General features: G+C 32.9%; 3 protein-coding genes across 3 annotated transcripts; all 3 read right to left on the bottom strand.

Annotated features, from left to right (window-relative positions):
- Positions 1-837: 837 nt before the first annotated feature.
- LOC112720592 (uncharacterized) lies at positions 838-3,176 on the bottom strand. The gene is made up of 2 exons (XM_025771582.3): positions 1,650-3,176; positions 838-1,437 (listed from the first exon to the last, which is right to left on the bottom strand). Exons 1-2 carry the CDS (start codon positions 2,428-2,430, stop codon positions 923-925), a joined length of 1,296 nt encoding a protein of 431 aa, XP_025627367.1. The 5' UTR covers positions 2,431-3,176; the 3' UTR covers positions 838-922.
- Positions 3,177-3,518: 342 nt separating this feature from the next.
- LOC112758784 (tyrosine-protein phosphatase RLPH2-like) lies at positions 3,519-6,790 on the bottom strand. Its single transcript, XM_025807542.3, has 4 exons — positions 5,817-6,790; positions 4,626-4,693; positions 4,329-4,508; positions 3,519-3,787 (listed from the first exon to the last, which is right to left on the bottom strand). The coding sequence occupies exons 1-4, from the start codon at positions 6,376-6,378 to the stop codon at positions 3,620-3,622; spliced, it is 978 nt and encodes a 325-aa protein (XP_025663327.1). The 5' UTR covers positions 6,379-6,790; the 3' UTR covers positions 3,519-3,619.
- Positions 6,791-7,369: 579 nt separating this feature from the next.
- On the bottom strand, positions 7,370-12,240 carry LOC112758778 (serine/threonine-protein kinase KIPK2-like). The gene is made up of 3 exons (XM_025807530.2): positions 11,956-12,240; positions 8,830-10,765; positions 7,370-8,402 (listed from the first exon to the last, which is right to left on the bottom strand). Exons 2-3 carry the CDS (start codon positions 10,560-10,562, stop codon positions 7,550-7,552), a joined length of 2,586 nt encoding a protein of 861 aa, XP_025663315.1. The 5' UTR covers positions 10,563-10,765; positions 11,956-12,240; the 3' UTR covers positions 7,370-7,549.
- Between the last annotated feature and the right edge of the window lie 1,611 nt (positions 12,241-13,851).

Genomic DNA, 13,851 nt, shown 5'->3' with positions numbered 1-13,851 from the left:
AAATTATCTAACCACTCAATTCATCTCCATTAAGTTTTGTCTGAGATAATGTTATTTAAATTATAATTATATTTTAAATTTTTATGTATTCCCATCTAACAGATTATAATTATAAGGTTATTTTAAATTTTAAATTTTAAATTTACAAAATTTTATTTGTTGTATGAGACATATATGAGAATAGATACTTTTAGAATCAAAATTTCAAATTGCAAATCCTTGTTCATATGAAGGTTCTCCATGGTAAGAGCATGAAATTATTAAAGTTAATTATGACTAATATTATTAAATACTAGGGTTTCAGCAAGGCCTTTTTATATTTGGTATTAATATAATTTATTTAATTTTTTTTTTTTGAAAGAAGAGTTCAACTACAAGTGGAGCGTAAAGACTATAATTTATTTAATTTAAAATATTAAAATTATTATATATCATATAATACAACATGCATGTAATATAATTAAAATTTAAATAATTAATTAGGTAAATTTGTCAACTAAAAATCGTAGAAGACTATCTTATTGTAAACTTACATGTTAGCTAAATTCTTAAAATTAAGGAGACGGATGACAGATTTTATAGAACTAATTAATTTATTAAAAAATATAAAAATATTATTTGTATACTAAAATTAATTATCAAAATTAACCACTATTATATATTATGTATAAATAAAATAAATATATGTTTTATTGAATTTATTTTTAATATTTATTTTGTATTTTAATATATATTTAATATTAGTAACTAATTTTGGTGATAAAATTTGATATATATATATATATATATATATATATATATATATATATATATATATATATATATGTGTCATAATTAAAAAATAATAATAATATAATCATAAAATAAATTTTATCATTTACGAATTCAAAACAAAATTACATTTGTGCATATGCATATTTCTTCATGGTGGGGGACAAACAAAGACTTGTTGAATGTCAGCATCATAATCCATGGCTTCCAAGTTCTCTTTAATGGTGTAGACATGACTGCTCAGAACACGAACAGATAAGAATCTTTGCTCCTGATTCCAGGATTCAACATGATTAGCAGTAGTGATGTCGAACTCATCCTTTAAGGTAAGAGTAAAGATCGAAACGCAAAGGACGATGTTTTTGACTTTCTTGGTTCCATCTTGAAGTGCAAAGCCAAAGAGCATGGCACACGTTTTGCCTTCGCCAAGATCAACAAAGAAAATTTCTTTTACACTCGTAAAATAGGGTTTGATTTTCTTAAATAAAAGGTAAGTGCTGATTCTTTGATAGACACAGACTCCATTTCGATTTACCAACATAGCAAATATCTTCGTTATCGCGAGTATTCGTGATGGATAATTTTCAGCAGTGAAACATGCATCTCTTTTCGACTTTGAGAGTGAGTATGAAAGCATCACACTATAGTTCGTGTAGTCTTCAAGACCTGTAAATGCACAGCGAGGAGTGCTAAGAAGTCAGCAGATTTTGTGATTTGTAATCATTAATTAATGGAAACTCAGGTGCAGTCGACTTCACGTGAAGTTGATACCTGAGAACGGTTACATTATTTGTATCAACTTCACGTGCAATCGACTTCACCTGAATTTTCACTTCATTAATTAATCATTATTAGTATTTTTAATGGTATGAAATTACCTATAACAGTGGACACTAATAGACAGGGCAGCAATGGCCGTCCATCTTCATCGTTTAAACATAAATGGAAAGAAGTGAAGCAGTCAAATTCTTCCATTGTCCATTGCCGAGTTTGTATGTCGAAACAACACAAAACACGTTCGGAATTATTATAATCTTGAACCCATGAAGGAAGAAATAGCCTTTTGTCGTAATAGAGCCATTGTGACCTTTGAATCTGGCAACCATGGTAAACACGCAAGGAATCTTGAGTCTCCAGGAGAGTATTAAGCGGCAAGCGTTCCCACTCGCCGCCACAACTCCGGAGAACCCAAAAACACCATTCTTCGTCGTTGAATGTAAGAAAGTAAGCTTCACCGGAAACGCAAGCAATATGGGAATTATAAAAGTCAATGTATGCCGGCACCTTTGAAATTGACTCGCACGGATTTAACTCTGTCTTTTTATTCCCGCCGTCGTCGGCGGCGGCGGCGGCAGCGACATGGCATTGAAATTCGTAGATTTGGTAGCAAGGTTGGTTGTTGTCGTCGGAGCCACCAACTAAAAAAATCTTAGAATCCAAAGAGAATAATTGCATGTCCCAAGCTGGAAGATCCATTGTGAAATCGAAGGACGAAGGTGGTGGTAGTGGAGGAGGCGGCGGCCTGCTCCATTCCCAATACTCCTCCGAGTAGTAGTGATCTTCCACGACCTCGACCTCTTCGTCTATGGGTACCAATTTGCTCAGGTCAATGCCATGAATCTTTCCACTCAGCATCAAGCAAAGATAACTTTCCACCATTTTTTTTAATCGAACACAACCAAACCCTAAATATGTGTAGAAAGGTGAATGAATTTATGGGTAAGAGACTAAGAGTAAGACTATTAATAGTATTTGAATAGATTATGAGTTACATGTACAACCCTAGAAAAAGATTGTGTTGTGTTTGTCAATTACTTGGGGTCCAAGTTTGCCTAAAGTTCATAGTTACTTGGGTCCAAGTTTGTTTAAATTTAAACTATTTAAAGTGCAAATCTAAAACTACTTGGATCCAAGTTTGTTTGAGGTTCAAAACTATTTAAAGTACAAATTTATTTGAAGTTTAAAGTCATATCAATTAGTTTAATATTTTTCAATGTAAATAAGATAAGTTTTAATAAGCTATGAGAATGTTCATGCATTCTACAAATTTTAACACATGTTTTTACAATTTTTAAATTTTTTTTGCACTTGTTCTTTCTCATTTCTAACTTTTTATAATAATTATTTTTTACACTTTTATTAGACATGATCCATAAATCCAAGAGTAATTCACAAAAAAAAAAAATCATAACTACTTCTCGAATTGAAATCAGATCATTGATACAAATCTAATTGAAATCAAATCATTGATATAAATCTTGTCAAAGTGTTGAGGTTGAAAATCTAAAATCCAGGCAAAACATACAAAATTATAAACAAGTTGTAAACCTTTATTTTCTTCAAGAGAAAATCTTGGAGCCAATATTGTACAATCAACACTCGACACACAGAAAAAAAAAAAAAAAACATTCAACACAAGATCGAAATTTAAACTCAACAAAAGCTCATTTTTAATGAACTTCAAAATGGGTTTGTTTAGCAATTTATTGTAGTGTTAATTTCTTAATATTACTCATGTTGAAAACTATTTTGTTACTTTCTAGCCAAACATAGGAAGAAAAAATAGTGTTAAAAATGTTATTTAAAATAAAATAAAATAGCATTGTCCTCCAAACTTGGTCATCCAAAGAAATCGTATGTAAAGCTTTTACTTTGCAATTTCAAGGCTAAGGGATTCAGATCCAGGGCTTTAATGAACTAAACAGTGCAATCATGCTTTTTTGACAGTCTAAGAAGACAACTAAATGTAAATATGTAAAATCAAGGAGGAATAATTTTGATTAAAGCTTAATATTTTGACTAAGATTGTATTATGATGAAAAAAAAATTATCATAAGTAGGAAACTACTTAAGCCAAAACATCTGTATCGCGAATAATCTTCGTTGAAGGAAGAACAATTGCAGCTACTGGTTTATGTGCATATCCACCACCTTCATCTATGATCAGTCTTGAGCCTTCTACATGGAGTTTTCCATGGTGACCACTAACAACGATGGTTGGACTTGTTCTTAGTTCCTACCAAAAGAATCAAAGGTGCAAATAAGAAGTTACAAAAGCAATTCAAAAAGAAAAGGTTAATTTCAAAGAAAAATGCTATGTATATATCAAGAATCAGCCACCATATATCTTGTGTATAAATAAATGTGTTGTTTAATTTATCTTCAATGTATATTTTGTATTTTAACATGTATTTTATATGAATAGTTGATTTGATGGCTGATTTTTTGTGTATACGTAGCATGATTGAATTTCAACTATATACATATGCATATAAAAAATAGCATCAATTAGGTATGCTCCTTTCAGCTTACTTTAATAGCATCTTGTTAAGTATCAAAGAAAAGTCGATAACTATAAGGAAGAACAACTCTTCTTAAATACGAACATTAAGCATCTCATACTATCCGATACAGGACTTTGGTCACCCCATAATACCAAATCCGTAACATTTCTCAGATTTGAGGTATGCAAATAACTTTTTTCAGAAGTTGAAACAAACAGCCTAAATCCTCAGCAAGTGTATTATTCTTTGATTAAAGAAACAGCATGCTATTACCTCTGGAATCTCCCATACATTCATTCTTCCACTAAGCTGTGGTACCTTAGGCACTCGAGTATCGCGAGATTTCAACATTTGCAACTGCTGTTTCACATCCACTCCTTTCTCTAAACCGGCATGAACAGCAATCAACTTGCAGCATTCAACTCCATCTTCAGTGTTCACGAAGACATCGTCCTAGTCAAGTACGAAACAGAGTAATTTCAACAGCAAGTTATTCCTTCCATCGACGATTATTGAAAAGGAAATAAGGATTTGATGTTCAAAATGCTGACAAACAAAGTTAAGCCGCACCTCTTCATGGACCCAAATCAAATCGGCAAGAAATTTCTTGTGCGAATCAGGAACAGCCTTGATCAAATCTGAACCAAAATCATTGCCCCTCAAGTAGAGATAAAGATAATAACTCTCAAATTTTCAAGAAAGGGCTGTATATACAATCCAAACTGGTACAGAGTATTATTCATTCATAGCACTGAAAAAAAATCCTTATGCTAAGAAAACTTTCAACAAGCAAGGTTTGTCTCAATAATTGGGATTAGTTGCATAAATCAAACAACCCCATGTATAAATCATGATCATAGTAAAGTAAATCCATAGAAATCTACACCTATCTTAATGGTTTCTTTCACCTATGAAATTTTCTTGATTTTCTTCTATCCCAAAAGACTATCACTACCCTCCATAATCTATTCTTCTTATACCATGATTTCTAGAGGTCTTTCTCTAATACATTCATTATTACTATTAATTAACATTGCACCAAACATTTTCCCTCGATTTGTGTTATTCTTGCTCACTTTTCTCTATCTCTTCCTAATTTCCTCATAACCTACATGAAATATACATAATTGAAAAAGCATGTTGTATAAATAACAGTTTAACTTTGAAGCACGGACAGCCTAAAACGTTTTACAGTGATCCAATCATATAAGTTCTTTTGGATGATCATTCATGCGATCAAATATAAAATACCTTATACTATCAATCCTACCATAGTACCATATAAACTATGACTATGACATATATAAACTAACTCGAAAACACAATTGTAACTAGTTTGTTGGATAGTTTGAATTTAATTTCGATGCAAAGTAAGTCTAAAGCAATTTTAGACCTGATAACGTCACATCAGCAAAATTCTACTAATGTGATTGGACGATTATATAAAGGTGAAAACTCAGGTGAAGTCGACTTCATGTGAAGTTGATATCTAAGAACCGTTAGATGATTTGACTGATTTGACTAAATTTTCATCCAACGACCCTCAAGTATCAACTTCATGTGAAGTCGACCTCACCTGAATTTTCACCTTATATAAAACATTTTACAGCGTGCATCTAATTACTTAACGTCAAACAATGGATGGGATTGCATAATTGTGTAAAATGCTATAGGGTAAAACGCTTTACAACATCAAAATTAAACTTAGTTTCAATGAACATGAGTTACTTTAAACTTTGATTGTTTAGAACTAGCAGTTACCTGCAGAACCATGAGGAACACCGTAGGACTCAAAGGTGGGTGCTGCATCATAAATTGAACCCTGATACTCGGTTCCTTTAACGGTATTAACCTTAACAGTGATGTTCCCAGCCCACCTTCTTCCTTGCAAATGCATCTCTTCATACCCTTCTCCCTTAAACCACCCTTCCCGCTCTTCACTCTCCTCATACTCCCTCCAACCGCCGCGAAACCCTTCTCCACCCGCCGCCGGTGGAAGCACTCCCACGAACGCCGCAAACGCGAAATCGTGGTTTCCGGCGAGGAAGATGTGGGTTTGGTTTGGGTATCGAGATGGAAGGGAGATGAGGAAATCGATGACGTCACGGGTGTTGGGGCCTCTGTCGCAGTAATCGCCGAGGAAGATGATTGTGGCGGTTTTGAAGTCGTGTGGGTCCGTGGCGGATTCGAGGTTGGACCATACGTTTTGAAGCTTGGTTATGTAGCCATGGATGTCACCTATGCAGATTACGAGCTTCTTGTTCTTGTTGGTCGTGGAGGTTAAGGTGGTTGAGGTGGTTGTTGTGTCTGAAGATGAAGACATAGTTATCGGTGGCTACTACTTTGCATTGCCGCTCCCAGTTGATGTGTGACATTTAGGAAGAAAAAAAAGAGATTTTTTTATTTTATGTGGGTTGGGCTTCAATGTTTTTTTTTTTCTTAACAAATGAAAGCTTACAGATCAACATATATACACTACCGACAAAAAAAATCAACAGTCTCGCCTTCAAATTTCACCTTATACATATAGTAAGTAGTAACTATTTAGCTAGCGACAAACCTTTAAATAGAGCTTCAATCTACGACAGATTATTTCTTATCCTGCAAGACTGTAGGATTCCTTGGGAAACAAAAAAAAATCGTTAGAATTTTATTTTTTAACAAATGAAAGCTTAAAGATCAACATATATACATTAGCAGAAACAAATCAACATATATATAGTGTCAGGATTCGAATGCTATCTTGTGTATACACTAATGCAATAAATTATTGATTAGTAACAAATTCTTAAATAGAGTTTTTGAATAATAATGGATTATACTTTTAGAGATACTGTAAGAACCAAAAAACAAATATTAATATATATGATAAATTGGTTGTTAGAATTTTTTTTTATTGACACTAAAAAGAGTTTTAATTGTTATCTATATCCACTAATATTTTTAATTTAAATTAGTCTTACATAGCAAGTAGTTGAATCAAATAGTTGGCCATACATGAGTGAATGTATGTAAATTAAAAGCCTTTGATCTTAGCCATGAATACTTTTGATTGTTAAGTTAAATCCCCTATATTAAAATAATAGAACCTTTTTTTCTTTTCTAATCTAAATAATACTAGACTTTTGGGATTACATTATTTTTGTTAATACTATACAGTAATATCTTACTACTTGTTGATACACTTTTCTATAATGTAACTTAATCCAACTTAAGAACAGAATTAGTGGAAACTTTTTGTTGGGTTTTGGGTGGAGAGGGAGGGAGGGAGGGAGGGAAGGAAAAGGGGGGGGGGGGGGTTATGATGCAGTGTATTGTAGTGTATCCTAAACCTTCTACACCTCAAAAAAGGCATTAAATTCAAAACTAATTTACAACATAGGCTTTGATGATTGTTACAATTTGGCACATGGTGCATTAGAGCCATAGACAAGAGAATCCTAACAATAACAAGAATGCCATTCATGCCAAAAAGAGGGTGTTGGTCTCAAAACTCAAAACAATTCAAACTCCACTTGCTCCCCTGTTGTTTTACACTCTAAATACTTCCCACCCTTATTACCATGTGATTGTGATGTAATCTCTGAGAACTCAAACTCACATAAATCTGGTACTTCTGGTGGTGTAGCACAGCGTATTAAGGCCCAATTAAGACCTTCAAAGAAGGGATGCTGTTTAATCTCAGCAGCACCTTTCTCAGTACCCAAACGATTCTCAGGTTCCTTAACTAACAAGCCTCTTATAAGGTCCCTTGCTTGGAAACTAACAAAAGGGGTATCAGGGAACCTTAAACTCTGCAGAACCACATTGGCTAAGGTTTCTTCATTGTTGGAGCCTTTAAAGGGTGTTCTTCCATATAAAAGCTCATAAAGAAAAACACCAAATGTCCACCAATCTACTGCAGCTCCATGCCCTTCCCCTTTGATGATCTCTGGTGCTAAGTATTCATGAGTGCCTACAAATGAATTCGATCTTGCGTCTGTCGGCTCGGCCACGAGCTGTGGTAGTGATCTGATATGGGCAGCAAGTTCAGCTTTCTGTTTCCTTGCCTTTGCAGCAGGAGGTAAGAATCTTGGGCTGAAGCATGGAACTTGACACACCGGTTCGATGCAGAATGGCTCAATGCAGTTGGATTGTACACATGGACCGGAAACCTTGGCAGGATCCATGTCTGAAGATTGTTTTAGAAGCGTTGGGCTAACATCACACCTCAGTGAGAGGTCAAAATCTGTCAGCATAATGTGCCCGTCTTCTCTAACTAGAATGTTTTCAGGTTTCAAATCACGGTAAACAATTCCAAGCATGTGCAAGTATTCCAAAGCAAGAAGGACTTCAGCAACATAAAACCTGCACACATAACAAACCATAATCATCAGTGTATAATAAAAGTTTTGTTTAATTAAACATCATATTATTCATAATCCAATTTCCAATATGCTGTGAACAAGGTAGCTTATGTCTATCCAGAAGGAATGAGTGTATGACCCTAGTACATAACACAAGAATTTACAAGGTAACAAGAATACTCTTTCAAGTTACACAATCTGCAACAGTGCAAATCATGTTTGTACAACACAACATGAGAGTGACGTTCATGAGAATTTAGCAAATCCTATTTGAGTATACTAGGGAAAGTGATGATTGATGAGAAGGATCACAAGCCAACTAGCATATTTAGTCAACTATGCAAGCTAATGTATCTAACCTAAGTTTTAGTAGGTGGAATTTGCATATACTTTTAACCAAACAGAAAATGAAATGCTTAGTATCATACCTTGCTGCTGGCTCTGAAAAACTTCTACCAAGCTGTTTCTGACGTAGAACATGAAGATCTCCACCAGGACAATACTCCATGACCAGACATGCCAGATTATCTGATGTAAACTGTGCATACATTGTTGGAAGAAAAGGATGATCCAGTATCCTTAATATTTCTCTTTCAGTTTGAGCCCGAGGCATCTTCTTCCTTCTTGCCAAAAATTCATTGTCCATAACCTTAATAGCAAACAAGCAATTTGTGCCAATCAGTTCAGCAAGATAAACAGTCCCAATGTCTCCACAGCCAAGTTTCTTCAAAAGATTAAAATGTCTCAATCCCAAGACTCCATGACGCATTTGACCATGTCGAATGGCTTCCCACCTAACATCCTTTGACATGTGAGGCCGATTGCCACAAGTAGAGCCACTGACATTGCTCTCATCACTGGTACTGGTACTACTGCTGTAATCACCTTGACTACTCTTTGAACTTTGTGAAAATTCAAGTTGCTCTTTCAATCTGGTATTCTTTTTCACCTCTGTAATTTCTCTGCCACTATTGCAGCTGGTCGAAACCAAGCCTGACCGCGCTTCACTTGAGTTTACTCCTTCTCCAGGCCTGATAGACCCCATGTCTTGGTTGTCTCCTTTACCTTTGTTTTCTATAGCACACAAACATCTTTCACATACCAGTGGAGCTGGCTTATTATTTGCATCATTGGATCTAGGATCACATAATGCAGAACCTGAACCCTGCTTTAGTTTCTTCTTTACCAAACCCTTGTTCTTGATGACCATTTTGACTGTTCGAGGGGATCGCGACTTTTTGCACACTCTGTTGCCATTTACTGAGGTAGAAGAGGAAGATCCTGAGTGTAGCCTACCTTTCTTTGGTACAGATGCTTTGTTTCCCAGTTTTTTAGGGGATGACTCGTCTTCACACAAGTCTAATTTACTTTCCTTACTGCTATCACCAGAAGGAGAAGATTCAGATATTTGTTTTTCTACTTGAGCAGGTTCCAAAGGCTGTGATTGAACAACTACTTTACATGATGAAGATGCAGAATCACTTTGCATTGATGATGAATCCCTGGTATCATTGTGTTCAGTTGTTCCAGCAGTTTCAGAAGTATGAACATTTTGGCTCAATGATGTGCTTGTAGCATTTGAATGAGACTGGGATGTTGTATCCAATGAAAGTGACTTACTTTCATCTGTCTCTAGAGATATCTCCATTGTACTACTACCTTTACTACCAACATAAGAAGGCCCTGATCGTCTAGCTTCAACTACAACAGAATTGTACAGTGTATGTATCTTTCCAGCCTCAGATATTCTTGGAGAAGCTGATGACTTTGATAATCTTCTCATAGCAGCCATTTCAGATGCCTTAGATATACACATGTCCCTTAATGCTTGCTTTAAAGTCACTGGCTCAGAAGCTCCAACTCGTGGCGACCGAGGAACACCCATTGTCATTGGCTTTTTTAATATACTTTTCATCTTTGGGCTGGTACCATCTTGTATTAGGCTCCAATCCCTTGATGAAGATTTAAGAGTAATTGACTCAAACAGCTTATTAATTTCATCATCTAGATGATCCTTATGCTGTAGTTTCAGCACAGGAAGCTTCTGGTTTTTCTCAGCTGCATTATATCCAGAATTGGATCGATATATCTCTGCAGCTTTCTCTTTATCTATGTCTTCCCCTGCTTCAACTATTTCACAAGTGCCACTGTATGAACCCATTAATTAAAGATAAGTTGGCTCCACTAGCTTAGCTTTGGTGTGAAGAATGTTTATTCTAATTCATTTCACTGTGGCTCCAGACACCATACACTTACCATTCAAGGACAGTGACCTTTTAGAATCAGGACCATTGTTTTGGTCAAATCAAACTTGAACTCCAAATGATACATTCACTTCTTCACCAGCTATGTGACGTTCAATCCCTAAAGCAATCAGAAACATTTGAATAAATCAGAAAACCAGTAAAAGTCAAGAACAAAAGAAGACAGCAATCAAAAGAAAACACAAATTGACATCATCAGAACTGCAAGAGAAACTAATAGGAACAGGAAGATTTGTTGAACCAATTAAATTTATTGTCTTCTCCAGAGTTAAACATCCACTTATATATGATAAAACTCAAAGAAGAGAAAACTACAGTCATAAAGACATAAACGCAGGTATGTGTGGATACTGTACAATACACAATGCAATTTTGACATCCATTTATGCATAGGATCTAGTTTAATTTACCATCTAATTCTATTAGAATGTGACCAGCATATTTACACAGAAAAAAAAAGTACTATGATTTATGAAGTAGGAATCATCATCTTTGCTTTCGGGGCCATTCAATAATATGTCAAATCAATAGATCAGATGAAAAGTAAAGCAAACCAGGAACCAACTTGCAGTTTAACTAACACATTACACAACACTTTTTATGCTACGGAGAAAAAAAAAGGATGGAAAGGCATAACTAAGCGCCATATTCTCATCAAAATTGATTTTTTTATTTTTGAGAAAAAAAATAGAAACAATAACAAGAAGCAAAATGTAAATATTTCAAATTAAGGAAGAAAAAAAAAGCGATCTAACTCTTTTTTAATAATTTGAAAAATAAAATTTTTAAAACGATTCAATAAGTCTATGCCTATTTTTCAAAAAAAAAATCAAAGAAATAGTTACATTTTATTTTTAATTTTTTTTAAAAAAAATAATGTTGCACCAATCTTCATAAACTGGATTGGCATCCAGACGCTCATGATAAAAAAGAAAAAGAAACTATAACATCCAAACTTTCATTATCAAAGTAGAAAAAAAAAATAGAAAGAAAAATAATGATATATAACAAAGTGATTTAAAATTAAAACTCAAACTTTTCTTTTTCTTCTAATATTGGTGAACGAATCCATTGTTGAACTATATCCAAAAATCACATTTTGGAGAAAAGATCAAAGCATGAATAACAACAACAACAAAAATGCAGTGTCTTCGTTGCAGCGTACGGAATCCAAAACTGCATCACAAAGAAGGAGAAGATCCAAAACTACAACTAACGAAGCACACAGCAAATACAAAAACTAAACAACAAAACGGCGTCGTTTAAGGATCTAGCAGGAATAAAACGAACCGTTTTTCAAAAACGCGATGCGGAACGTGGTGGAAGCTGAAGCTGAAAACGGAAGCTCGTTTGAAAACGAAGGTTCTGGAAAGTTGAAAATGACGGAACCAAAGTTGAAGAAGACGAAGAAGAAGGAAGTGAAGATAAGAGAGATGAGAAGAAAACCCTAACGTGGAGGAAGCTCGGAGTTAGAGAGAGAAAGAGAGAGAGAGAGAAGAGAAGAGGAAGAAGAAGATGCAGAAGAGAAGATACATTATTCATTTTTTATTTTTTATTTTTGTCTTTTGAAAAAATAAAAAAAAAATTGTATTATTATTATTTTATTTTTTATTTTTATTATTTTTTTCCCTCTGGCTTCTCTGCTTGGCTTTCAGGCTTTCAGCACTGGCACTGATTATTTTGTACTAATTGGGACCCACCAAATTTTTATTTCAAATTTTTTACTGCAAATTAAAAAAAACATAGAAATTTATATTTACCTTACTTCCACTGTTATATTTGAATTATAAAAATAGAAAGTGTTAAATATGCAAAATTTTGTTTTAATACTTTGTAGTATATTTAATTATTTATTGAATAAATTATTACTTTAGGTAACTTCAACAAATGTATTTAATTCATGTATTCTTGTTGGACTTTCTTTGACAAATTATTAATAGTATTCAATTTTTTTTTAGAAAAAATAAATAATAATGAAGAGTTCCAATAATGTTACTATTAGTGATTAGTATTACAAATTTATTCCAAAAAACCTCAATAACTTATTGTGTAAATTTCAGTGGAGGAAATTAAAATCTATCCCCGTTATAGTAAATACATATTTTCAAACTCATCAAATATTTAAGAGTTAAGAAGATTAATAATTAATTACTATTGAAGATTTTTTTTAAAAATAGTGAATAATCTACTAATAATAATATCAAAACTTTAGTGTATGATCATTTAAGAGTTAATGAGTGAAATCATGATTCAAAGAATGCAAATTAAATTGAATATAATTCATTCACTATATTTAATAAAATAATAATCTTAAGTTGTATTTTTACATCATTTTTAAATTCAAACCATAAATTAAAAATATATATTTTCACCATTAAACTAACTAATGATTTAGCAATTATAAACCAAACATACTCATAAATAAAACCCAATTATAACCACAATATATGAAGGAAAAAGTGTAGAAGAAATTTTTTGGTACACCCTCCATGTGAATGTGATATTTTTGGTGGAACATGAAAAATAAACAAAAACAAAAACTATATATATTAATAAACACTATCTGCACTCTCATGTGAATGTGTTGTGATTAAAGACAAAATATAATATAATAATATATAAAAAAAAGGTTTTGATTTTTATTTGAAAATTTCATTTTCATGTATGAAAATAAATAAAAAAAAAAATTCATGACATGATATGTTTTGGCTGGTTAAATAGTACTTACAATAATTTTAGTGTTCTTGGTCGACTTTTGTCGCTTTGCAATAAATAATTTAACCATAGCTTGAAAAAATTGGGGATCTAAGATTTGCATTCCTATTTTAAATAACAACTATATATATATATATATAGTTGAAAATATTAAAATATATTTCGTATCATCATATCATATAGCATCCAATGCTCTATTATTTATTTATTTATTTAAGTATGTTAGATGTGATATAATATCATTTTGTGCATTCTGATAAATGAAAAGAGCCAAGAAGGTTTATTTATTTATAGTTGTTGGTATGATCTAAAATTTCACCATCCATTATGTCTTGTAATATTAAATGTTATTTTTTAAAAGATAGGACTTTGTTGATGTTAGATGAAAATCATGTTATTAGGCTTATATTATTGAATAATATTTTATATAAAATTTGAAATTTTTTTCCATCGAATAGATGAATTAATTAA

Source organism: Arachis hypogaea, chromosome 2 (assembly GCF_003086295.3).
Source record: "Arachis hypogaea cultivar Tifrunner chromosome 2, arahy.Tifrunner.gnm2.J5K5, whole genome shotgun sequence".
Classification (NCBI taxonomy): domain Eukaryota; kingdom Viridiplantae; phylum Streptophyta; class Magnoliopsida; order Fabales; family Fabaceae; genus Arachis; species Arachis hypogaea.
This window is presented reverse-complemented; position numbering and strand designations above follow the sequence as displayed.

Excerpts from the sequence above, each read along its gene's own strand:
- LOC112758784 (XM_025807542.3), bottom strand. The coding sequence starts at position 6,378 with ATGTCTTCATCTTCAGACACAACAACCACCTCAACCACCTTAACCTCC. Across the intron at positions 4,694-5,816 it reads TGTTCCTCATGGTTCTGCAG|ATTTGATCAAGGCTGTTCCT; the intron begins GTAACTGCTAGT and ends ATTTTGGTTCAG. Across the intron at positions 4,509-4,625 it reads TGATTTGGGTCCATGAAGAG|GACGATGTCTTCGTGAACAC; the intron begins GTGCGGCTTAAC and ends GTACTTGACTAG.
- LOC112720592 (XM_025771582.3), bottom strand. The coding sequence starts at position 2,430 with ATGGTGGAAAGTTATCTTTGCTTGATGCTGAGTGGAAAGATTCATGGC. Across the intron at positions 1,438-1,649 it reads ATTAGTGTCCACTGTTATAG|GTCTTGAAGACTACACGAAC; the intron begins GTAATTTCATAC and ends GTGCATTTACAG.
- LOC112758778 (XM_025807530.2), bottom strand. The coding sequence starts at position 10,562 with ATGGGTTCATACAGTGGCACTTGTGAAATAGTTGAAGCAGGGGAAGAC. Across the intron at positions 8,403-8,829 it reads TTTTCAGAGCCAGCAGCAAG|GTTTTATGTTGCTGAAGTCC; the intron begins GTATGATACTAA and ends TTATGTGTGCAG.